The sequence below is a fragment of the Perca flavescens genome, chromosome 6 (assembly GCF_004354835.1).
Source record: "Perca flavescens isolate YP-PL-M2 chromosome 6, PFLA_1.0, whole genome shotgun sequence".
NCBI lineage: Eukaryota > Metazoa > Chordata > Actinopteri > Perciformes > Percidae > Perca > Perca flavescens.
This window is the reverse complement of record NC_041336.1, coordinates 11,363,773-11,390,861: the sequence shown is the minus strand read 5'-3', so window position 1 is coordinate 11,390,861 and position 27,089 is coordinate 11,363,773. Positions and strand designations below refer to the sequence as shown.

General features: G+C 40.9%; 2 protein-coding genes across 8 annotated transcripts in view; both read right to left on the bottom strand.

Annotated features, from left to right (window-relative positions):
* LOC114556834 (ras/Rap GTPase-activating protein SynGAP-like) overlaps positions 1-17,434 on the bottom strand; it is a gene marked incomplete at its 5' end in the record, with an annotated part of 37,831 nt that extends 20,397 nt beyond the window's left edge. Inside the window, 12 exons of the mRNA XM_028579884.1 lie at positions 238-771; positions 1,208-1,409; positions 1,730-1,968; positions 2,590-2,791; positions 3,901-4,137; positions 4,294-4,438; positions 5,816-5,960; positions 6,093-6,428; positions 8,087-8,326; positions 10,934-11,032; positions 11,396-11,549; positions 17,145-17,434. Coding sequence (XP_028435685.1) covers positions 238-771; positions 1,208-1,409; positions 1,730-1,968; positions 2,590-2,791; positions 3,901-4,137; positions 4,294-4,438; positions 5,816-5,960; positions 6,093-6,428; positions 8,087-8,326; positions 10,934-11,032; positions 11,396-11,549; positions 17,145-17,434 — 2,823 coding nt within the window. The remainder of the gene's footprint in view (positions 1-237; positions 772-1,207; positions 1,410-1,729; positions 1,969-2,589; positions 2,792-3,900; positions 4,138-4,293; positions 4,439-5,815; positions 5,961-6,092; positions 6,429-8,086; positions 8,327-10,933; positions 11,033-11,395; positions 11,550-17,144) is intronic.
* A 3,301-nt stretch (positions 17,435-20,735) lies between these two features.
* LOC114556704 (translation initiation factor IF-2-like) overlaps positions 20,736-27,089 on the bottom strand; it is a 126,944-nt gene continuing 120,590 nt past the window's right edge. For 6 of the 7 annotated variants that reach the window (XM_028579735.1, XM_028579736.1, XM_028579738.1 and 3 more), the window contains exon 5: positions 22,294-22,552. In XM_028579735.1, coding sequence (XP_028435536.1) covers positions 22,383-22,552 — 170 coding nt within the window. In that variant the 3' untranslated portion in view covers positions 22,294-22,382. Of the gene's footprint in view, positions 20,838-22,293; positions 22,553-27,089 lie in introns of those variants that run through there. The other variant, XM_028579741.1, reaches the window with a different exon arrangement.

The window sequence follows — 27,089 nt, the reverse complement described above, 5'->3', positions numbered from 1 at the left end:
ATTATCTGGGTCCAGTTTCCCAGCTTTGGTTTTTGGACCATTGGTAGGACAAATCAAACAACCTGAAGACTTCACCTTGGGCTCTGTACATTTGTGACTAGTTTCAATCGTTTTATGCACTAAATGAAAAAAGATCTATTGATCAAACGATAATGAAAACAATTGTTAGTTGAAGCCCTAATGCCATCAGAATAATTTAAAAGAAACAAGACAAGAACACAGTGAACACACATGTACCTGCACATGTGTGGACATCTGCCTGCGTCCATATTCAGCCCTGCTGTAGTCGTCACTGTAGCTGTGTGAGTGGATGATGCTGGGTTGTCCCAGGTGACCGTCCCTGGTCCTGAGGGTGGACAGGTCCTCACTGCGAGAGAACCCCCCATGGGCGAACTGTGGCATGTAGGTCGGGTGAGAGGGATCAGGCTCTGGGGCCAGGAGCAGGGGTGCTGGAGGTTGAGCCCGGCTGTGCTGGTGATGGAGCTGTTGCTGTTGAGGCCCATCGGCGGTCGCCAGATGAAAGAGGGGATTCTGGAAGGAAAGCGGGTAGCGCATGGCGGCGGCCTGCTGTTGCTGCTGCTGGGATAGCGAGTCGGTGGTGGTGCCCATCTGGCTCAGCTGGCTCAGCCGAAGGCCGCCGGACATGCTGGAGCCGCCAGAGCCAGCTGACAACCTCCCACCGGCCCGCAGCTGGCTGCTCAGGCCCGACCCCAGGCCGCCACCGCCTCCGCTGCTCAGCCCTCCGAAGCTGCCCATGCCGGCGATGGAGGCCTGGGAGGAGTTGAGCATGTCCACCGACTGCAGGTTAGACACGCTGTTCATTCGGGAATCCTGGAGGTCCATCATAGATACGCTTTTATTGACACTGAGCATCTATATAATAAGGGGAATGAGAGGCTATTGTGCCCCCTGATATTATGTATGTTACTTGGCCACGGATGATATGGGTGAGGGTGGTGCGGGTGTTTTTACCGCGAGGCCTGGATATCGGAATGCCTCAAAGTATTTCCCAGGAAATACCGCTAGGATGATTTGCGTGGTGAATCAGTGGAAAAAAAGCAGATGTCATGATATACTACAGCCTCGATCACACGATGGCAGATTCTATTAAGTATGACTAACATGCATGTCATACTAACCTCACGTTGATAAAGATAGACCTAGTGGATGGGATGATGGTTCCCCAAATCAGTATGATAAAACTCACCTTAGGATCTGGTTCCGTGATGTCCGAGCTGCTTGTGCAGTAGGCCGGGCTGGATCGGGCCAAGGGAGGGCGTGATACGTAAAACATGTCTTTGGAGGACGCTCGATGGAGCTGGTCACGGTCCTGAAAACCCATCTGGGAGCGGGATGGCATGACCCCTCCGGTGGAGGTGGGGGAAGGCAAGCGAGTGATATCTATAGAGCTGGAGAACAGCAGTGAGTAAGGCCAACAATAGCTGAAGATAGAGACTAAGATGTAATTAGAGCTGGAATGATTCGTCAATCGATCAACCGACTAGTTGATCTACAATAATCTGCAACAATTTTGATAATCGATTGATCATTTTGAGTTATTTTGAGTCATTTTTTTTTAGGATAAAATGTATTCACTGGTTTCCTTCATCTTGTATATAAGTGAACATAAAAACAACATCAGAGAAATCAAAGTTTCATAATTTCATAATGAAGTTATTTGAAGCAGAGAGACAGTTGATGATAACATTTGGCGTTTAACGTCACCGACCTATTAAGATCCCTCATCATGAGATTTTGGAACTCGGACGAGATGCCCCTGTTGAAGCTCGGTCGTGACAGCAGCCTTTCTGTCTGCCTCTCCTGCACCCTGTCTGTCTGATGGCTGGGCTGCCTCTGGAGGTGTGGGTTACGCAAGGCCATACTGATGTCATTCAGGAGGCGAGGCAAAGGACCCAGTTTGATGATAGCATCCTGTGGTTCAAAGAAAACCAGTTTTGCTGAGTTTTGCTGCGGATTTAAAAAATAGTTTATTTTTGAGTTATCTAGTTTAAGGGTTTCATTAAAATGTCATTATGTCCACCTCCACCTAAGTTAATGACGGCTCAAGGCTGATTAAGGACTTACAGCCTCATTTATCAAGGAAGTCTGAGACGCTTTTGAGACCATGTTGTTGAGAATTCAATCCTGAAATAACATATGGAGTCTGAGTTTGGCTTCTTGGCAATAAAACCTGAAGTGATGTACAAGGGCTGGACACAATAACATGACAACCTGCACAATGTAATGCTATTCAATGCAACAGCTCTGAAATAAATATGACTTTTGTCATAAGTTTTCACTCATCTTTAGAAATTTTATTTCATTTAAGCCATAATTACTGGTGGTTTTATACTGGACTAGTACTATATTATCATGTGTAGCTATTTTTTATTTCCCTTTACATGAAAGTACAATGTAGGTTTCTAATTCTCGTATGGTAAAGTGATCAAAAATATAGCAGTATTACCAAATAAGAACAATGAATAATTGATAAAAACTTTAGGGAAAGCCTTTTGTAAAAAGGGTTAGACAAATCTAAAAACAAAATAGTTTATAATGGTATAGATGATGGGTCATGTTTGGGTTTACCTTGCTGAGCTGAGCTATGACTTCCCAGAGAAGGCTGTGGAGTATGGACAGCTCCCTGCCCAGGTCGATGTATCCCTCAAAGCCGCCTGCATTGCTGACACTGTCCACGTTGGAGATCTCGTACAGGAACTGCTGCATGGAGCCCCATTCCATCTCTAAAAACTCATTCATGAAACACATGTACTCCTCTTTATTGCCGAACCTGCAGGTGGGAAAGAAAGAAAAGGCCATTGAGGAGATGAAAGAGAATAGAAAGTGAACAACAAAACAAGTGAGCAACTGAGGATAACTTTTAAACTGAGATTCTCTTTCTTACAAAAAAGGTCCTTTACATTGACTGCCATCTTGTCAAGACCAAGATATTACAGTACATTTTGGTTTGAATAATTCGTGAATATAAACAAATGTGTTGGTTTAAAATGAGAGCTGCACATGCTACCTTTAATACATCACTTACTATGTGGTTATGAGTCAAATAAACCAAACTGAAAAAAATGTATATTATTAGTTACAGCACAGCGGTGCCTGTATAAATACTATTTGGGGTCCAGCGACTTAAAATTATAGAGGATTTCGACATTTTTAGCACAATATGATGGAAAATTAGGGAAAATTTTTAACCAAAATAGAGTTATAATGGAAATTAATGTACGGTATGTCGATTTTCAAAGCGTGAACAAACATGATACTTTTCATAAGTACAGAATGAAAGGGCAAAACTTGTTGTTACCAAGTAATGAACGTGTTTGGAGGTGTAACCCGGGGTTCAGTCCTCGGCCCCCTAATATTCACCATTTTCATCAATATAGTTGGGTACAAATGTTCCAAATCTTGCCTATTATTATGCCTTTATGCAAATGACATTTGCTATTGTGTCCGTTGTTTCAGTCAAGCTTATGTTTAACATTTATTATAATTAATTAATTAACAATTATACATATGAATGCAGGTAAACTACGAGTATGTTGTTATTGTTTTTCAAGATGACTCCAGATATTAATTTTATAAACATTTTAAGCACTGCAGGAAAAACCGCACATATTTAAATGTGGAAATATTTGAGTATTTCATGTATTTTAATTGACTTCATAAAGGAACACTAAATTAAGCTTTTAGTTCAGAAATAAAGACCTGTTTTCTTGTATTTCAAGAAGAGATGGTTACTTCTATGTTTTTATGCTTGATTGATTATAGGTTTTGACTGAATGCTTGCTGTTTAAGCATGTTATATACTGTCTTGTGTACTGGTGTGTAGTGGTGAGTAAGTGGATACAAAGTGTAAAAGCTTTAAAGTAATGAAATAAAACTAACTTGGAGAAGTTGGCCAGGTTTTGCACTACTTTCGCGATGAGGGTGAGCGTGCGTGAAGTCTGCTCGTCGGGATACTCCTGGGTGAGGTTGAAGAGTGATGGGGACATGATGGCAGGACACAGGAAGCGCAGGAAGAGGGAACCACTAATGAGACGGTCGGCAATGTCTTCCCGTCCTCTCTCAGCACAGCGCACTCTCCAGGAGGCAAAAACTTCCTTTAGCTCTCGAGGGAAAACACTATGAAAGGGATATACTACAAGTCAGGATCAGAAACAAACTGTGGCGATTCTGAGTTTCTCCATTTCCCTGTGAAAGAATCTGAAGTCTTATGTGTCTTTATAGTAGCAGATAGGAATACACACACTCAAAACAAAGCATTGGATAGCTACTTACCAATGGGAGTTAACGATCTTGCAGAGTGCTAGTTCACAGCACATTCGGAGATTGGCTTGGTGGTCTGGGAGCACAGAGGGTGGCGTTCTCATGGGGTCCACTTCGCAATTTTCCTCTGACTCATACAAGGCCCTTATGAACTCACCTAAAAATACTTTTCATTAGTAACAGCAACAAGATCAGTTCAGTGTTGTTAATTCAAAAAGCAAATGGAATCTGAAAGCTCAAAGCTGGGAAGCCTGGGTGGCAGGCTAATTAGCCAACAAGCTAACTACTGTAACTTGAAGTCAAACCTTCCAGCAACTCTAGTAGGCTGTATCTTTGATCCAAAATACTCACTTTTAACTAAAACATATCAATTTTGTAGAAAGTAATTCTAAGAATTATAAAAAATACATATATATATATATATATATATATATATATATATATATATATATATATATATATAAAAATACAGATTGGATGTGTAAAAACTACAGTACTTTTAAAGTGGTCTTCTTTATTTTATTTCGTTTCTAAAGTTTGTTCTCATCATTCTACCCTTTTATTATTTGATTATATCTATTATACTATCAATAATATATTATTTTATTTTAAAATTTTGTTTGCCACATTTTATTTGTTTAGATGTTTTTTAATATATACAATTTGATGTAAAGCAGTTTGAGATGCTACTTTTAATTTAGCTGTATTTTCTTTTTACATTATCTTGTCTCATGTCAACTTCCTGTTTAAATGTATCAAGAGTAATGGTGGTTGACCATAGTAGTTCCAAACTACAATACAATTGTCAGGGTGGCAAGAGTTCAGTTTGTGGGCGTTTGGCTCGGGAACCTAGGGTTGCTGCTTTAAGTACAGACCAAGTACGGAGTGTGGACTGGTAGTTTGAGAGGTGCTAGTTCACCTTCTGGGCACTGTCTAGGTGTCCTTCACATCTCTCCATTAATGCATGTGTATATGTTTGTAAATGTGTGTGTATGTCAAGCCTCTGTGTAATGTTAAACAATAACAACAGAGAGAACAAAATCCCCTCAGGGATCAATAAAAAAGTATTTCTTCTTCTTATGATTTTGTATGTGCTTGTGAAAACATTCATTAATGAAATTAGGCTAATGAGTACAATATATTATACTGTCTGTCCTTCCCTTTGGAGAAGCTGTATTTCTCTACTTTTGAGAAGAGCTGCTTCTTGATCGCACAGACGTCAGGCACTTGAGCTGTACTTGGCTAATCACATCCTTCAATATTTCATGAAACTATGTGCAGAGATATGAAAAGGTGGAAAATATTAAAAGTGCTCTTGTCAAGCAAAAATATGGAGGCAGACTGAGAGAAAGTGGGTAACAGTATCTTACTTTACGCTAAATTTAATCCATTAATTAAAAGTTTTGCCATTCCAACACTTCCAAAAGTTAATCTCCTGAATATTAAATCAATTTCTATTTGGTGTTACACAGTTGCTTCAGTTTATACAGTAAAGATAAAATCAAGTGTCAAATGCCCCTCTGTTCTGGCTCACCTATAGCATCCTTGAGGTACTTATGTCCGATCAGTTTGAGGTACTCTTCTATGGCTTTGGTGGCCAGAGTGTTCTCTCTGAAGATAAGGTGTTCTCGGTCTATGAATCTGTCTACCTCGCACATCGCCATGTCTGACAGGAAGTCCTAGAGAAAAGAAGGAACTTAATTATTGTTCTTTCTTATACATAATGTTTACCGCAGAAATAAAAAAGGACTGAAAAAGCTTTGTTTTGGCAAATTTTCATATACTGATTAGGCACATAGAGGTGTCCCTACCTTAGCTTTCCCTGTGCTCTGCAGTATATGCACCAATGCACAAGCCACTTCCTCTTTGCTCTTGACACTCAGCACAGGCTCCAGCACAGCACACAGGGTGCGGTAGTTATTGGTGACGTACTCTGCAAACTCCTTGTACAGCTCCATGGGCAGGATGTTCATGGTCTGGAAGCGGGATTTGAGGCGTAGGGATGCGTTGATGATCTTCCCCCCTCCGCCACCAGCTCCCTTGGTGAGGACACTGGGCTGGATGACCGGGTACCACTGCTCCACAAACTGACGTCCAGTGATGCTTGAGATGGGGATGCTTACAAGTCCTAAGTATGTGCTCTTTTCCTAAAAGAGAGAGAGAGGAAAAAAAGATATTAATCGAGATAAGCATGTGTCAAAGAAAGGTTTGCCTCCTATAAAGCTCCACTAAGCTCCAGCATTTTATAAAAAGTCTAAAATGTCAAAAAAAAGTTCATTTAAAGCTCCTCACTAAATAAGTATTGAATAGCAAGACTAACACTGGATCTCTGCAGTGTCGTTTGAAGCTAGAAATTAGTTGTTGTGCTATGAGGCTGCTGCTCTTGTACTAAATTGAGAAAAGAAATTATCAAATTTGTGACTCACTATTTATTCTCTTGCTTAAAAATATATATTTCCAAAAGTGACAAAACCTAAAGGGGCAAAAAATATGTAAAATAACACAAAATGGCCTTAACACTGTGTATCCACAGGGGGCTGATAGGTTTGTTGATCCATGGCAATGACTCAGTGATTACATCATCAATTATGATTGTTTCTGCATTTTCTTTCTTTTGAGCAGGCACTCTGCTTTTGAACAGACTCACTGCAGTTTCCCTGCAACCCAAACTATGGATTTTGCATATTCATAAGTGTTTTGTTATGAAGCCATTAAAGCAAATGACAAAGACAAAAGCAATGTTATCACAGACATGACCCCATTTTGCTATTGGCTATTTTATTATTAAACCACTGAATGACAATGCAGCTAGTTTGCATAATGTTACATCCTCACAGTATGGTATTTTCTCATCTCCTTGTTTTTGTTGAAGTGATGCTCTAATAAGACAAATTGTTCATTTCTGTTATACAAATGTTGGAGGAGAAGGGGGCTGTGCCAGGGCTGAGAAAGACTTTCTACTAAGTTCTAACTTTAAAATTAACTTTCAGGAATATCATCACCTTATAACTTATATATGGCGGACTTGTTAAAAAAGTGGTTCTTATTAGTAATGTGAGTCCAATATTCACTCTCTTTAAGTTCTGTTTGTGGTCCTTACCATCTCCTGAGGGAAATATCTGGCTCTTTAGCTGCTAAATGCTCCACCAAGTAGTCTCTAACTGTGTTTGTCTTCTGTTTGGTGCTGGGAAGGTATTGTAAAGTTGGTTTTTAGAGCTTTTTTGCTGAAAATAGCTTCCTGCTGTGGCTAAACATGATCCTAGGTGAGCGGAGAGACTGAACCAAAACAGTAAAGTTGCAGTCTGAACAGCTAAACAATGACCTGAAACTACAAAGCTGAGGGGAGCTCCAGGTTTGGTTGATAATTCTCTGTAGGGTCATCATTACAACCCCTTTTACACTGTCACATAGTTGTATAATACGATATATAGATAAATTGTATTAAATTATAGCCACTTTAGAATTTTAGGTATATTTGAGTGTCATTTTAAACTATAAAATCATAGCACATTGTGGCCGGGTTAGCTCAGTTGGTAGAGCAGGCGCACATATACTGAGAGGTTTATGCCTTGACGCAGAGGTCCAGGGTTTGAATCTGACCGGTGATGATTTCCTGCATGTCTCCCCCCCCCACACACTTTTTCACCTAGCTGTCCTATCAAATAAAGGCAGAAAGTCTAAAAAAATAATAATCTTTAAAAAAAAAAGGCAACAAAATGCTCAAATAAACCAAACATTACTACAGTGATCCTGTCAAACTAGCCGCTGTCAGACCTCCATGTAACCCTACAGATCTCTCTGTCACCTTGCGTCTCTTCTTGTCTGTCTCTTTGTATAGATGAAGGCGTAGGTTGCGGACGGCTGGCAGGTTGTTGAATTCAAAGTGCTCTCCCCAGAAAACGGTGTCGGTGCGGGGCTTGCTGGTGGTGCGTGCGTACAGCATGTCGTCCAGACAAAGTTCGCAGTAGTAGCGTTTCTTGGCTGGAAGCTCGCGGGCCTCAATGATCCACAGTTTGAGCACATTGTCCACCCTCCGGCTGTTGTCCTGCGTGGAGATGAAGTCAGGTCAAATAAGGTCAAGTGCATACACTGTCATTAAAGATGCTTTCCAAGAGAAGATGATACAATGCAGGGGGATAGAAATGACAAACAGCAAAGAAAAAAAAGTTCAGAGATATGGAAATAGAGACAGCATGTGTGAATAAAGGGCGACAGCAGGTCCGCCTGCGGGAGTAAATGACAGGAAAGAAATAGCTGGTGACATGGCGGTTGAGCTACTGTGGATCTGAGGCTACACTTGATCATTTGCTCTCAATTCTGGACTTGAATGCAGAGACAGACAACAGCATGACAGAGAAACAGACAGAGAAGAAAGATAACCGACAACGTGGAGGATAAGAGTAGGTGAGTGGTTTCACTGGCTGAAAAAAGTAATTCACTTAAACGTAGAAAGACACAAATGACACAATGCACATGTGCTGCAAAGACGTGGGACAAACAATGGTGGTAATGTTTCTGTAGACAGCGACACTTCCTAATCATGATCACAAAGCCCAAGCTATATTTGACATACCCCATGGGAGGAGAGAGCGCAGTGTTGATTGCAGAGTGATGTTTCAGCGAACGGGGAGGGGGGGGGGGGTGAGTCATTTCAATTGGGCTCAAATGCCATTGTTGTTAGCCCCGTTTGCTTCAGGCTATTTAAGTCCTAATTTAGACGACTCAATATGTGAGCATCAGCTAGATCCACAGTTCTTGAGTTCTCCATTTGTATGCTCTTTGATAACCAGCGCCAAACACAAGGCATAATTAATTCCAAATGTCGGAGTTTGAATGTGCTGGGCATCTGGTGGCTCAGTTTGCTAGTGCACATACAGTGCAGCAGCACCAGCATGGGCCCGAGTCCTGCGCCTTCATATCATGTTACATCTTCCCTAGTTTCAGTCAGATCTCGATTTTACTTCCAAAAAAATAGTAAAACATGAAGGCAGGGTTGAAGTGGATGCTCTCCTTATGAAAAAACAAACGATCGAAGCTCAAAAAGAGAATTAAAAGGCTCCAGAAAGTTAAGAAGCATAATGATAATCTATGTCTCTGCAGTAAGTCTTATCTCTGTCAGTGCATCTGGTCTGAGATGCACGGTGCATGTTGTTTAGGGGTAGGAGGGGGACGATTTTGGAAAGAGCCCCCGTGTGGAGTCCTTGGAGCTCCATGACTCAGCCAGGACCCCCGCGGCCCAAGCATCTGGACGAGGCATTCAGCTCGGGCGATGTTTCATCTCAGTCTGGCTTAATAACTTAGTCCCTGGTTGCCATCAAAGCGGCATCTCTTACATGCCTGTTCACTTTTTTTTTATAACAGCGAGGCGAGATATGGGACACTTTTACAGAACTATGTAATATGGGTACAAAATTTTATATTGGTTTTTGAGCCGATATAAAGGGCTGAGATTTGTTGTTTGATGTGTTTTTTTTTAAGTTGTGAGGATGGAAATACAATCACAGTACCTTAAAGCTGCACTAGGAAATATTTTTTATATGAAAATACACCATTATATCTGCTTAAATCTTACAGTAGAGCTGCATACCGTGTGCACGTATTAACTGTAATCTGGTGTCCGATATGAACACACTGACATTGGGCCTCATGCAAGAATATTTTCCTATTCTCATCCTAAACCACTCTTTTTTTTCTGTGAGGTTTGTTCATCTGAGTGATCCAAGTCGGATTTGCCAAACTCCCATAACTGGACAAAGCGTTTCCACAAGCAGGTGCATGTTAGACTAAAATGAGAAGCGGTCAAGGGGACATGGTTATAGCCTGCAGTAGGTGATGTTTCACTGGCAGGTGCAACATAACCTGCAAAACAACCCTGAGGTGGCTGAACTATATGCAAGTTGAAGTATGCTGATAAAAATCATACAATCTTAAAACCCTCAACTTTAAAATAAGTCTGTCATATATATATATATATATATATATATATATTAATTTAATTTCGGTAGCATATTTAAACTCCAAACTCATTCATGTTAAGGTATTAAGAGCAAAGGTCACATAAATGATGAAAGGCATCTATACAGGTCTGGACCTCTTGTGAATTTCCTTTGTGCCAAAAAGAAAATTGTAAGTGCGAGAAAATTGGTGAATGCCATAAATCTCTTACTTTATTCCTACCGTGCTCTTTAAGAACCAATCGGGTCAGTCTTTTTCAATTGTTTCTTGCATGAGGCCCACAGTGAGAAGGGACCTGGACTCACCAGTATCCAATCTGTTGCCCCTTGTCCCTTCAGTATCCTTTAGTATCAAGTATCACAGACACGCTGGGTTGGTAAACATGAGCCTGTGGTGTTCAATTGACTGACATCACATTACCTGATTTGTGGCTATCAAAGCTTTTCAAAAACAGCAATTTGGATCCTCCACCCAGCGACACTACCTTGTGCAGCTTTAATATTTGCGTGGAGAAGCGGCTAAATTGTTCAACACAGACACACACAGACACGAGGATGGAGTTCACACAGAGAAATGAAGCGGTGCGCTCTTATTGAAAACAGACAACAACGGGAGACGGGGAGGAGAGAGAGAGACACACAGACAGAGGGATCATCCTTTTTTTCTTCCTCTACCGCATCCCTTTCTCTCCCCTCACCTTGTTGGGCTTGACAGCTCTCTGCAGGTTCTCGATCCATTTGTCTCTCTCTGCAGCTGAGCGACACGCAAAGCACTTGGTTCCCGATGCCGTAGTCACCTGAGGTTATAGCCAATGGTAAATTCAACAACCACAGCCATTAGTTACTATGGAGACTGCAACTAAGGCGCCAAAACAATGTCTTGTATTCACTCTCAACCTCTGTCATGTTCCACTAATGGAAATATGATGGAAAAGCTGACAGACTCCTGCAGCGAATTATTAGGGACTAGGGCTCATTTCAGTGTCCTTGTTTCTTTTATTCTTCACATGTAAAAACACTTTCAATTCACAGTCTCTTTCACATCACTGGCACTTGTCAGGACGGAACAAATTTTTTTTGGTGTACTGCTCTGCACACTCACACTCTCTTTGTGTGTGAGTGTGCAGTTGTTTGTCCACACCGTGCAGCTCGGTTCTCACCTCAAAGCAGTACTCTTGTCCCAGAATGCTCGAGTGGACAGGTTTGATGACGGCGTCCTCGTCCAGAGTGAGGTCCAGCGCCTCGGCAGCGCTGCTGGGAGACAGCAAGGACTCATGGGAGTGGGACTCTTTGAAGCTCTGCATCAAACGGGTCCTGGGAGGAGTGATAGCTGTGCTTAGATGTGGAGAGGGGAGGCTCTTTCATTGGAGGTTGCGTTACACTTTATTTAGTTCTGTGTACACAAAACTACAGGAAGTTTCTATTTGTCAATATATGAAAATATGTTAATTCTTAACCTCAGCGCACTAACAACCAGCCTTAACTGCTATACAATATGTTGAAATATGGTAATAAAGAGGCTTTTAACACCTCCCCAGTATCTATCTATGAATATCTAGTGCCAAGAAGAAGACACTCAGCTGGTAACACCAGATGTGTCTCTCTGTGAAGTTGAATATCGGCAAAATATACAACATAGGAAAGGCTTAGACTACTCTTACTGTAGCTGGAGGCAGGAAAAACGCCACAATTGGATTGCAGCTTCTGCTAAGATGTTGCCTACACTGACTTTACAGTATTTCTGACTTTCCAACATTTTAACTGGTTATCGACAGCAAGTAATTAGTCAAAGCTGCAGTACAGTATTAACCTTGTATTGCCAAGAGCCAAAGGGAGAGAAAGAGTAGACGCTACACTTCAGGACATGAAAAATAATGAACATTTTGAAACTATTCATTGTTAATAATTTAACAGGCAGCTGTGAAGTGGACAGACAGATTCAGTAGTTGAATTTTTAGGAGAATCCAAGTAAAAATTCTGAAATGCTCATTATAACCTTGTTTGATATGTACATAATTGCTCGTATCGTGTCAGCAATTATACAGTATACACAGTTTTATGTTTTTGTCAGTTTTTGTCAAAAATTAAAGATGACTGGGGGGCAAAAAGCAGTATTTACGTAACTGTCTTTACAGTCTTTCCCCTGCAGAAAAAACATTTTAAAGACGATTCTTAATAATATGATTAATCCTGAGACACATAGAAGTGAAAAAGGTTTAAAGCCCATCCATCATGCTCACCTACACACTTACTCCCACACACACACACACACACACACACACACACACACACACACACACACACACACACACACACATGCATGCACAGAGGCATGAAAAGCAGACAGTCACTATACTGTATGACAGACGCATGATGACATGCAGTGAGTCTAACCAGAGAGCGAGGAGGGATGGTCAGGTGTGACGAAGCCCCTCAGAGAAGAAAAGGGAGGATGGAAATCAGGAAAAAAGAAAGAAAGAAAAGATACTGTATGTCCTCTGTGCTGTGTCCGACTCTCAGCTTCTCCTGTGCGCTCGCACGGCTTTTGTCTATGTTCAATCATAACGTTCATAAACAGAGCACTGAATACATGTAGGGGACCGAGGAGGGAGAGAGGAGAGAGAGAGAGAGAGAGAGAGAGAGAGGTAAAAATAGACCCAAAGGAATGAGTCAGGATGAGGGGAATACAGAAGAGAAGAGAGAAAGAGTGGGGGAGGTCATGATGGGATGTGAGAGAAGGAAAGGCTGGGAGAGGAAGGGGTGAGGGGATCGAGAGAGAAGAGACCTCTCAGAGGAAATCACTTTGATTATGTTAACAGTGGATCCTTTGGAGAGGAGGAACGTGAGAGCATGGATTTGAGGAAAGAAAGGGAAGGAGTGTGGAAAGAGGGGGCAGAGAAGAGAGCAAGAGTGCTGGAGGTAAAAGAAGGTCTATGCAAGGTCTCAGTAGGGAGCTGAAGCGCAGGAAGAGTCAAACGTGAAAAAAAGACACACACACACACGCACACGCACACACACACACACCTTGCAAATTGTTTTTAACACGTCATGACTGATGAAGCTCACATCGGAGAAAACCATCTAAGCACCAGTGATGATAGACTGGAAACAAGGATTCAATTAGCAGATACAATTCTACACTTAACATTTAGAGATATTGAGAACATGTTTTTTTTTTTCCTCACTGCAGTGAATTAAAGCAGAACACATCTGAGAGCCAACACTATGCAAAGAAATTTACCTGAACTAACAAACTATATAAGTAGAGCTGAAAGAAAATTAATCAATTAGTACACTGGCAGAAAGTTATTCTGCAACAATTTTGAAGCCATTACAGTAAATCAGGCAAAAAGGTCAAACATTTGCTGCTTCCAGCTTCTAAAGTGAGAGGGGGTTCTGCTTTTCTCTGTTTCAAATCGTTTTAAATTGAATATCTTTGATTTTTGGTTTGTCGGACAAAGCCTGACATTTGAAGACATTGCCTCGGGCTTTTCAGAATGACATTTCATAGACTAAATTATTAATCGATTAAAGCTGCGGTAGGTAGAAAGCAAAAAATGTCAGAATTTCAAGTAGCGTGAGACCTCTTCCTGCACCGCTCCCACTCCCCTCTCAAAAAACGTGTGCGATTTTGGCCATTTCCACGCATCGTACTTTAAAAGAAAAACTTTTCGTCATAGGGTATGGCCGTGGCGGGGCGGCCATTTTGTGCGTTTCGCCATCGTGTAACTTGAGTGTACATTGTCCAACTGGGTCAAAACTTTTCAGGATTCATAATAGTCCAATCCTGAGGACAAATAAAGGCCGATATTTACTTAAAGTCATAGCGCCCCCTAGTGGCAACAGGAAGTAGACCTAAAAGTCAAGGTGCTATACTTTAACAAACTCCTCCTAGAGATTTCATCAGATCGCCTTCACATTCGGTTCATCTAAAGACCTTAATGATGAAAAGTTATTAAAATCAAAACTTTTCGTCCAACGATGTGGGCGTGGCGTGGCGGCCATTTTGAGCATTTATCGACGAACGAAGAAGTTGTTGTAACTTTAGTGTATATTGTCCAATTTGGCCGAAGTTTCTTACAATTGACAAGGGTCCAGGCCTGAGGACATTTATAGGCCAACATTGACTTTTGGTCATAGCGCCCCCCGCTGGCAACAGGAAATGCGCCTTATATGACAAACATCACCCGATTTACATGAAACTTAGAATGTGTGGTCTACATGTGATACTGAGCCGCCCCCTATACTTTAACAATGCCCCGTCTCAGGCCACGCCCCATTTCATAACATTTGAACCGTTTAAGGCAGTCTTGTGTGAGGTATCACTGAACTCAGTAGGGAGTTCCCTTTTCATTGGTGACGATTTGCAGTGTCTGAGTGCCGCGCTAATGCACGGTCGCTAGGAGTGGCGTCCGCCAGTAACCTTGACGTGCCCAGAGGGCACGTCCAACGCTGCTTGCAGCTTTAATTATTATTATCCTCCCTAAGCAGACTCTGTTGCTCTTTATACTATGTCATATCACAGGGCCGCGGTCCAGCAGTTAAAAGCCTGGTACACCTTATACAAATGCTAAAGCCATGGATGTATAAGGGTGTCTTGGGCGTCGGCATCAGACGCTGAGGGCCACTGACCAAGCTGACATATTTTACAAGTTGGGAGCATGATTGCAAATTGAACATCTTTAGGTTTTGGACAAAAAAAACAAAAAACATACTTGAAAACGTCATCTCTGGCTGTGGAAAATTATAAGAAGCATTTTACAATTTTTTGATATTTTATAGGCAATAAACAATCAATCTAACAATAAAAAAAATAGAGTACTCAACAGTATACTTGATAATAAAAATAAAAAGAACATTATACTTAGGACAGAAAATGCTCTAATTTGCATTTAGGTCATCACAGGACACTGAAGCTCTGCTAAAAAAAACAGGCTACGATATACAGAGCAATTATGTATAAGTTATGACTGGGTGACCTACAGTACTGCAAGGGAAAGAAAGTCTGAGACCCATTGGGCATTTGCAGGTAGAATCAGTTAAAAGTAATTATTGAAAAAATATGTGCAAAAATATATATCCTTGTTTTAGAGCCTGTTTGGATAAATAGAAAAAAAAAAAAAAGAATAATAATGATCAAAGCTGCAGATGTTCGCCGACATGCCTGGCAGAAAACACCCAGAGTAAACCAGAAGCTGTGAAAATGGCAAACAAGCTCAAATTGACTTTTTTGTCCGTTCCATGTCTCCTCAGACCAGCGGTGGATAATAGACATCTGTACAACCTTCCCAAATGAATAAATCATGTGGAAACGCACCTTGGCAGACACCTGGCTCAGGAAATGTTTTAGCGCTCTCCTCAGTGCACTGTTGTTCTGTGTTTAGATTATCAAGATGACCTTGTTCACATTTGAAGTTTGAGTTTGTCTTGGTTGCAGCTGTCCACTGGGAGCTTACAGATAAACTGAATGGACAAAATTTAAGCTTAGAACTATTAATGAAATAATTAATTTGTCAATTAACAGACAATTAATTAGCAATTATTTTTGACAATCTATTGATCTATCAATCTATTATCTTGTTCCAGCTTCCCAATTGTGATGTGTGGCTGCTCATCTTCCTCTTATGTGACTGTAACAGTGAATCTCTTCGGGGTTTGGACTGTTGGTTGGACGAAACAAGTTGTGTGAAACATCATGTTGGGCGTTAGGGAATTCGGATTGTGGAAATTGGGATATTTTAGTATTTTGTGACAAAACGGCCAAAAGAATAATTGATTAATTAAGAAAATAATCATTAGTTGTAACCATAGACAAAATATTGTGGACACCTCCTTTTCTAATGAAGTACTGTTTCCCAATTGGGCATATTTCTAACGTATCATAACATCCATACCATTCATCAAGGTGGAGCTGTAGATTAAGAAAAGATAAGGAGGAAATTTAAAAATTTTAAATGTCACACTTAATCCCAATTGTATGACGGCTAGACAACATTACTTGAAAACTGAAAACTTCAAATTATATTTAGTATATTCTGTCATACAGCATCTTTTTCTCCTGCAAAATAAAAACATTTCTGCCAAAAGACTTCTGCCAATCCAAAATTCTGCACTCTGAGGAAGTCTTTCCCTCAAACATTCGCTGTGTAACTCTTGTGCTGCTGTGCCTGACGAATGCCAGTGCTGCTACAACTATGTACATGATACAGAGGAGGTATAATTAAGCAAATCTCCCACTGACTCATTATGGTCTGTACAGCCACCATATGGCTGTCTGCTGGTTGCCATGGAGAGAGAGGGGATGTTTTTTCATCGCCCCGGCAGAGAAACAGCTATGGTGCCGAGTGTTTTAATTGTAAGTGACACTGAGAGTGTAAAATAAACAATTTATAACAGTGATGGATGGACACAGAGATAAAAAGAGGTTGAGAGAGAAAGATAAAAACAGGTCTAGATAGTATATTGTTGCATTTTAGGGCAAAAATGTAATAATAAAGGAAAAGAGGCACCTTTTCATGTACCAGTAAACACACTTGTAGTCCTAACAAGACGCTCTTATCTATGGTCATAACACAATAATACCATTACAAATGTCTGAGCAGGCTCCTCCTCTACACACATTTTCTAATAAAATCCCTAACTGAATTGGTTTACACTTTTGAATGACCACTAACTGTGTTATGCCCCATCCCCACTTCCTGTTTCAATCATAGAGACGCTTAATATTGTATAAGTAGATGGAAAAGTAAATAGTTTGTGATGCCACAACATTTACACAGACGGGCTGGATTTCATACATAAATGCAACTACACCGTGTTTGCAGATTAACACAGCCAAACACAGCCTGACACAGCAGATTAATCCACATACAAATGCTTGAAATCACTCTCACACGCTTACTCACTAACCTGTCTTGGTCGGCACTGCGGAAGCGGGGGAGGATCATGTGGCGGAAACTGCTGGTTCGGTCCAGTTTGGGCTGACTCTTAGCCCTCTTGATAGAGCCCTTCAACCTTCTACTGAGGAAACTCTGGTGCGGGTGGAGGAGGAGAGCAACAACAAGAGGCAAACAGATGGAGGAGAAAAGGGTGGATGTGCACGGCGCGAAGTTACAGAAAGGAAGAAGTGGTTTGACGTGAGTTGGAGAAGATGAGTGGAGTGGCGAAGAGAGGATACAAAGATTGACAAAGTGTGATGGTTAAATAAAGACCATGGAGTCAGTGTGGTTTGTGTCAGATGTATTTAAGTAACACCAAAATCAGATGGAGACACATACAAATGAAACAAATGATGCGTGACGGGGGAGAACACAAGGTAAATTTATTATCAACAGGAAATCATACAGCCACAGATGTCCACTTGTCACAGGGAACTGCAGTGTCCTGACAGATCCTGTGGTGGGCAGTGGTGAGCCATAGAGTCCAACCACAAGCTCAGCAGTACAAACAGCTGTGCGGTTTGTCCTACATGAGCTTCCTTACATGATCAAATAAAAGGGAGAACATGAGTTGGGGTCTGTCCCAATATCCACAGTTGTGTGACATATTTTAAACAATGTATTTTTTCCCCCTTTCTTCTAAATTTTAATGGGCTTGTATTCAATACAACAACAAACAAGGTTGCAGTCATTTAAATGGAGCCTGCTGTTGATGCAAGGACAAGGGGCACAACCCACAGGTCTAACTAAACTGACTTTTTAACATGTATACCAGGGACGAGACAGCCAGATCATACATACATGGCAGCGCGCAATACCACAGTGAACACGCTATTGGACAATGACGGATATCTGTCTTCCACAAGCAGCTGGAACCTCCATTAAGCTGTTAGCCGAGTGGTGTTCAGTCAGATTTTTGTTTGCTGATTCAGTTGTCTCAGTATTTTGACGGTTGAGATGTATCAGCATTTCTTTGAGCCCTGTTTACCATGTTAAAGCTCTCCACCTTCTTGCTCTGATGGTCACTATTTTTCTGACTGCTGAGCTCACAAAAAACTCCCAAGTCGGAATACGATGACAAGCAGCGAGCTCTTCTTCTGTTTTGATAGGTTTGAAAACGCAACAAAAAACTTAATTGAATGTCATTGGTTTTTTTTAAATGTGGTGAAAACGCACCCACTTTGGGAACCACTGATCTCGAAGGCCGAAGGTCTAATGTACAAAAGTGACTTACAACATGAAAATATTTTAATGGTTTCGGTATGATAAAAGTTTTAAGGACGCAACATATTTCTCAAAATCTTTGATACAAGGATATGATTTTCAATATTTATCTTAACAGTGTCTGCGATGGTATTCATATCAGTCCCATTAAGAAGAACAGATTGTAAACGTTACGTAATAACCGTACGTGGTGGTTCTGCTATAACTGTAAAGTTTGTACATGCATATTGTTCACGCTGAATCCAACATGTCATAAACTTAAACTTCTTCATGCCTGCTGATTTTTGTTCCTTCTTAAACCTGCCTATGGGCGCCAACAACTGGACTCATGTGGCACATGTAGATGGTGACGGTGGTGAATTGTGGGATATATTTTCGTACTGTAGCTAGGAATACTGCTTCTAAACCGTATCAGAACGTGGGTGATGTGGGTGAAGACCAACTTAAGTCCTCAGGACTGCAAGTGTAGGTATTGGGACAGACCCTTGGTTTACAACAAACCTGATTAGACTTCAACCATGACTTTAACCGTGAGCAGTTTTTACAACAGTGGCCTGAAAACTGATCCATTCAAAGGGGGCCCAAGTGAAACAAGACATTTGTGTAAAATGTACAAGAACCCTGCCAATTTTTCCATAAAATTATATTTCATTGACAGAAAGTGAGAAAATTGCAATATTTTCCATGTTTACTTGTTCCACTTATTAAAAGGAAGACTACTTTGTGTCATGATCAGTAATTCATATTTCAATATAATGTGTAACTTCTTAAAAATATCTTGGAAAAAAGTGAAACTACATTAAAAGATGTGACATTTCCCACCCCAAATGAGGTATTTTCAGTCCACTAATAGCATTTTAAAACCTAAACAATGAAACATTTACGCTTGTAGACCATACATGTAAAGTTTCACAGCTGGTTTCATGCTCTAAACCTTAAACTGAAAGCTGTGAAGGTAGCTTTAGAGCTCAAAACATGCATGAAATATCAGTTTGTGGTTTCTCTGTCTACTGCGGCTTAAAAAAGCTTCACTTATTCAGCTTTCAGGTGCATCCTGAAAGACTCACCGTTATATAATTTGTATACCTATAGCATAACAGCAGTATAAAGTGGGAGAATGACTGGAGGGAAATGACACCTCGTCATCTGGTGTGAGTCAAATGGCTTTGAAGCCTGTCTTGAGGATATGACTAAAGACTTGGCTCCATCTGCTGCTTCCAAGCTAATAACCTGCATGACTAAATCTGATTTGATTGGCCGCTCCGTCTGACACTTTAAGTCTCAAAAAGTAAAAGTATTCAATACAGAGAGAGAGAGAGAAGCCTGAATCACACTAAACCACAATGAAGGAAGGTAATAGAGTGAAGGGGGGGAACTTCATCTTCAGTGGCTACGTTTGCATGCACAAAGTTAGTTCATTTCAGTTTAAAAGGAGAATAATGAGGTCATTTAGTTTGTTTCAGCCCATTTGCTACTATCCACATTTAATAATGTTGTGTGATGTACCAAAATACATGTACGCAGGTACTTTATTTTACTCAAGTATTTATACTTCTACCCTACAATTCAGAGGTACATATTGTACTTTTTACCCCACTACGTGTATTTTATATGATAATCTAAATTATATATAATTGATAATATAGTTTATACTAGTGTTACACTCAGAAGGGCAATTTTCCTGAATTATGAGTACTGTTACTTTTGTTAACTTAAGTAAAATTTGCTAATATTATGGTACTTGCATACTTCTTCTTAAGTGACATTAGCCTCTTTTTCTGACCAAGTAGTTACAGGAATGTAGTTATAGGAACAGTCCACTTCTAAACAGTTCTACTAACTACTCCCCCCCAAAACCGGTTTTGCCATTTGCATTCACACTGGTCAAGTGGCCATAGGAACTGACCTTTTATTATTATAATAACACAGCCACTATGCAGAAAAGGGAAAAGACCCTGCCCTGAAGTAGGAGCTGAAAGAGTTACAGGAACTGTGGTCAGAGGAACTCCCCAAATTGGTCCAGTCGGAACAGGAGAAAAAAAGGGTTCTAGGAACTGCAAAAATCCCATTTTCAATGAGAGCCTTTTCCTTAAAAATTGAGTATTTTTTTTAGGATCAAATGAGTCTCTCGTAGGCAGTTAACACGGCAGCTTATTACATGAAAGACTAACTGTATTTGTGTTTATTTTTAGGGAATATACGGTAAATCCAGCTCCCAGAGGTGGGCGTACACAGGTACCACTACACCAGGCAATGTGGTTTTTAGGGATAATTATTTAGCCAAGATGTCTAGTTCTGCCTCCAAGTGTCAGGTGATTTACAGTAATCAAAATGTAGCAAAATCACAAAGGCTGCCTGTGACTTTTCGAAAGTTTTGCCTGCATCTTAAGTTTACACTACGACACCCCATCCTTCAGGCTTGCTCATCCAATCAGAGGACCTGAAATATTGATATGACAACACTCATCTCAGCCACTATGAAATAATGATGAAACACAAAATCTTTGGCCAACCCAAAGTAGGGCTTCACATTTACTCTAATGGATTATTTGGCTCCTGTAATGTTCAAGTCTATGAAAGCTGTATACAGCAACAGCAAATAGTTTCCTGCAAAGGGAGACAAACAAGTCCTGCTATTTCCAGCTATAGTGACAGTGTATAAAGACCAGCATGGAAATAGAAAGGAGATGGGCAACATAGAACACTTGCACAAACTTAATAAGACACCAAAGCACCCTTTAAGCCCTTTTATGTGCCAATTGTGATTGATCTTCTGTTGCCATGAATAAAACAATAAACAGATTATTTCTGTCCACAGATAGAATGTTTTTTGTTGTCTCTAGTATTAAACAGAGACATGATGATCCCAGAAGAGTAACAGTGACAGAACATTTTTAATATTACTTCTCTTTAGTTGACAATAAAGAATCATACCAGGTGTTTCATGTGTTTTAACCCATTTACTACAAGTTCTATTTATTTCAGATCACAGTTAACCATTACAATTTCCTGCCATTACAGTTTTCCATCCATACAAAAGTGTTTTTTAGCATTATAACTGGCTATTAGAGATAACATAAATTTTGGCCTTTTATTACTTTTTTCTTCATCGCCTTTTTGTTTAGTTTGTCTTGTTTGTTTCTGCTAACACTTAATTGAATTTGAGAGTTTTCTGCGATGGGGAGGCTCCTCTGTGCATATTCATGAAGTTCTATTATTTCATGTCCCTAATGGTGATGTTTTAATTCTGCAAACAAACAAATTAACAAAAAAGCAGTGCCGAATTTTTAAACCGAACAGCTCTTAAACTGCATGACCACACAATACAGATAAACACACGGTGTATACAGATACACACAACACACAATGCAGATTACACTCAAGTACGCAAGTCTGCTAATTGGTTTTTGTACCATTGGCAAATGAATGGAGATCAATGGCTACCTGAACTGGCGGAAATCTTTTTTTTCAGTTTGTATTTAAGGAGCTACAAATTGCAAACACACTGGTATGGCCCTTTGAGGTGTACTGTTCCAATAATTCTGTGAATATGAGCCAACAGTAACTTCAGAGATCACAAATGAAAGGAGTGAGATGTTTCCATGTTTCCATGCTACAGGCTTCCTAAATGCCGTAGCCAGTGTCACTGCTTCAGCCATGTTTGTGTCACATACCTCGACAGGGGGCAGTGGTGCAATAAACGTTCTTCCTGCCACTGGACTCGAACTGGCAGCCCTCCAGTCTCCGCCCCAATACGAGAAGGGGGGGGAGGAGGAGGAAGAGAAGGCAGCAGGCGAGTGGGGAAGCGTGAAGGATAGGGAGGGGGAGAGGGGCAGCGAGCAGGGCAAGGGGGGCGTGCCAGACCCTTTCTTGGAGCCCTTTTGCTGCTGCTGGCACAAGGTGAGGGAGGGGGAGACAACCAGGGAGAGGGGGAAAGGGTGAGGCGGGGTGCCACCGGCCCGGTGGCCACAGGTGTGTGGCGGGCCTAGGGCGGGAGGAGGGAGGGGGAAAGCGAAAGGGACGGAGGAAGTGAGAAAGGCTGGGAACAGTGGGGGTTACTCACGGATTGTCGGAAGGGTTGAATTGGGGCAGTGGGAGGGACCTCCATGCTGGGCTGCTTCCCAGTGGCTATGCTCTTCCGCCGGGCGCGATGATCTAAGAGGCAGAGAAAGAGAAAAGGTCGACAGGTAAAACTCTAATACCCATCATTGGAAGGGAAACATCCAAAGGTAAAATGAGGGCAGAATAAAAAAACTGTGGCACCAAGACACAGATAGAGCCAGAGGATGTGGGGAGAGAAAGAAGGGGCCATTGTGGAAATAAACAGCTACGGGAGAGCTGTTATTGACAGTCAGCCTGAAGGAATGAAAGAGGGCAGGAAAGAATATGAGCGCTAGATAGAGGTCAAAGGTGAGCGAGGCAGAAGAAAACCCTTGCTGGGTCACACCCATCCACCTGCACTGCTGCTGCTTCTACTGCTACACGCTACACACACATAAACTCAAATGCACCTTCCCACGTGAAGGGTAGGAGTGTTGTCAAAGTGGGCGACAGACTATTGGAGGGATAGATTTTCTGTCTGAACATCAGATGAGGCGAATGTTAACAGTCTGCAGGTTATGGCGATGGGAGAGGGGAGGGGCTGGGAGATGCACGGATAGAGAGGAGCGAGCATTAAACAAACAAAGCACTTATTGACTTCCGTCAGTGAGTCGGTGCCTAATGCACTAAATTGGTCAGTAAAGGAATAAACTCCTGTCCTACGCTTGATGGATGACGGAGAGAGTGTAAATGTACAGTTAGGGAACACAGGAAACAAAACTCAGGAGGCCTGGTTGACCTGGCCTGCCTGTTTAACCACTGCAGAACCAACAAATTGCATCAAAAACCAGAGTGAATGTTGAAAGTGTAAATATATTCCAGGTATCACCTGTGTTGTCCATGTATTCCACTTCCCAGTCCCTGTTGCCCTGTCACCAAATGTTGAAAAACTCAATGAAATGTCAGGACTGTCTCTGCATCACTGTGCTCAAGGGGGGAAAATGTGCATGCACTGTATGATGAAAGTGACTTTGGAGAAAAATAATGACCATAAATGGCCCTCATGTTTCACAGAATATAATTACAAATCTCACTACGTGTCGATGAATCAATAAATGGTTTGTCCACCAAATACATCTCTGACTTGCATGTAAAGTATGAAACTGCGACACTTGTGAAGGAAATTAGCAGAGCAACTAAGGTGTGTCTGACTGACCACCTTTAAAGGCAGGCTTAAGCTAACATTTTGCCAAAATTTGATAGTGACAAAAGAGATTCAGACAAAATGCGTGGGGAGAGAGAGAGAGAATATCAAATATCCACTAGTTATTATCATCCGCTGTGACACGGTGGTGATGGATATAGCTACATGGACATTTTGTTCAATTGTTCTTCACTTCATTATGCCATTGAATGGAAGCAAGGTCTACATACTTCATTCTGAGGGGAACATGAATGCCTGTACCAAATTTCATGCCAATACATCCAACAGTTCTTGAGAAATTTCACTTAAAACCACAAATATGAACCTCATGGAGACGCCGGAGTAGCCATCGTCTGGGAACCACGGCCGTCTGTACACAACCTTGTGCCAATCCATCTGGTAGGTCTCACTGGATAAGCGAACATTTTGACGTACTGTTAGAGCTAAATGAAAAGCAGGAGGAACACTACCGGGACCATGAATGTGTGCACAAAATGTAATGGCAAACCATCCAATAGATATTTCAGACAGACATTGCCATCCCTAGAGACATGCAGCTATCAAAGGAGTACAAACACGTTTCTGGTGTTTGACTTGAATATGTAACGTTATAAGAAGTCAATAGCATGTTGCACATTTCCACTGGATGAAGACAAAACCATTATATATACTCATAATCATTTTTATCATCAAAGCCTCCTTTACAATTCTGCATGACTTGTTCTTTCCCTATATTCTTTTAATGTCTTCCTTTCCTAATCCCCCGGAACTTTTTCCCTTTGCATGGCCTTATCAAAGAAAAATATACGACATGATAACCCTCATTTAAAATATAAGTTTGCGTGTTTGTTCATAATTCTTGTCCATTTTTCCAGCATTGCAGCCATCTTCCCGTGACTCTTTGTTGTCTATCTTGCTCTTTCCTTTGCTTTCTCCCTCTCTCAGCCTCTTCTGTCACACAGTCACACTAATACTCAGACACAAACACACACACACACACACACACACACACACACACACACACCCCTTCACTCCCACGCAGCTATTTTACATAATTCAAGTGCATTTATCCCTCTACCTCTCTTCAGTCCCTGATATCTCTGCTCTCTCTCTCTCATTTTCGTTCTCCTCCGTGCACCCTCTCCTTTTTTCATACTGTCCTCTCGTTCCCTCCCCCTTCAGATATATGTGACATCTAGAACCCTCCATCTTCTCCACATTACCTTAATCTGTATTTCTCTTTCATCCTCGTTGCCCCTTTCACTCTCCTTTCACGCTCTTTCATTTACCTGTCCAAATGGCAATCTTCTCACCGCAAACCTGCCTGTCTTTCTGTCTGCAAACCTAACATTTTCTCCAACCGACGCATGGAGGGAAAAAGATGACCACAACGGTGTTTGTTACCCAGCTAAGACATCAAACTATGGCCGTGTCCGTTTGCCTAAGTGCACATCTTCAAAACTACCAAATCAACCTCTGTAGGCTGGATGACTGGTGGAGAAGTCTTCTAAATGAAATCTGAGAGAGCAGGGATCGTACATGAAAAGATAACTGACAAATCACAGGAGAGGGGGAAAACTCCACATTTAGCTCCATTAAAAGTTGTCAAGAGCGCTTTTGACAGTTAGTCGTAATTTTATGAAAAGTAAGTTCATTTTAATCTCCTCAAAAGTGCGTTTTGTAATAGGGTTAAATAATGGCAAACTTATTCATTTCAAAAACCTAAAGCTTCGCTTACAGGAGGACTGTAAGAAAATAATACTGTTTGGTACCTGGTACATTTTCAAGAGGTTACTGATTGTTTAAATTGTTCCAGGAATTGATCTTCTTCAGTTTAGAGATATTGAGTTTCGGGTCATGAACTTTGGAAGCTTTCTCCAAATGTTTATTTATCTTGTGTGGCTGCCATAACTCGCTCACAGTCATACTCATAGTTTCTTAGGTGTTTGTTACTCTGCAAGAAGTGTTAATTAACAGCAATTATCACGGGGGCTGCCCTGTACGGCTGGAGGTTATGCCATCATTATATATGCATCGTAACTGCAGCCATCTCAATTAGGCCTCAGAACAGTGATATCAAGATCCTCTTCAGAATATATTGTTTCCCAAACTAATTAGTTTCTCCTGGAGGAGCAGATTGTGCCAAGCAGAGAATGGTGATTTAGGACTCACGGTAAAAAAAATCTATAAATATTTGCGCCGTTTCTGTGGGTTTAGCTTTAGACAGTGAGATCTGATAAACAAGCAGTCTGTGAGTTAGTGTACCGACATAACCCCTCTGACAAAGGTCCTTTTGGTGCAAATTTGGAGTCATAAGATTCAGAGAGAGCATGTGTTTTATTACATCCTCCAATGGAGGGTTTCATTGGGGTCATGATTTCTGTTGGAAATCAACCAAGTCTTTGTCTGCTTTAGGTGGTTGCAGCTGTTGTTGTTTTTCCCCAAAAGAACAGAAAGTGAGTACTAGGAAATACCTAGTTTTCTATGTTTTAAAGAGTTTATCTGTTGTGATATGACTACCCACCAGGACTGCTCCCTTAAACATTAATGATTCAAATCAGAGTTCACTTTTAAGTTGTTTAGTTTTTGGCGGCTGTGCATAATATATTTCTCATAATCAAAGAAAAACACATCAGTAATAATGTTGAGTATTTATAAAAGAAAAAAAGAAAAAGCCAGAGCCACTAGAAAATATTCGGCCTAAACTGGCGACTCAGAGGGATATAAAGGCAGTCATGTTGTGACAAACAGATGGAGAAATTAATTTGATGGCTTCATGGAAAAAAAATTAATTATCAAGTGATACGTAACCAGCAAAACAAAACTCTATGATGATTACTATTCATAAGTGATAAAGTGTCTTACTAAGCATTATGTTTATTCAGAGCCACTTGTACTGTAGCAGTTTTCACATTATATTTCATTCAGAAATTGCTAAGCAAGAATCCCCAGAACCATGTAGGCATTTTCTTTCTTAACTCCAAACAGACTCTGAAGCATTGTTGGGATTTAAATGCAGTTTGTCCTCCAAAACATGATATATCTAGACTTTCCAGTGAGAACACACTGTCTGCTTTTATTCAGATGTGTAACCACACATAGGGTGGAGACCTGAATGGGGCATATTAATCCTTTTTCTGCCCACAGAGGGCAGATTACGATTGACTTACAGTACAGTATACAGTGTTTAAATCATGACTTTAATTTAAAGACTCATAAGTCTGCAACACAATGTCTTAGTGAGAGCCCTGTGCAGTGGTAGCAGTGTAAAAGGTTAAATGCTCTCTCATGCATTCAACCATCCTGCACTTATACTGCTGGCAATTATTTGCATGAAGTGCCAACATGCAATAAAAATGTGCATGTTTGACTAAAGCCTGCTGTTACAAGTGGCACGGACTATATCTGTAGCTGTGCATGCTATTCATCAATTAACTACTACTACCT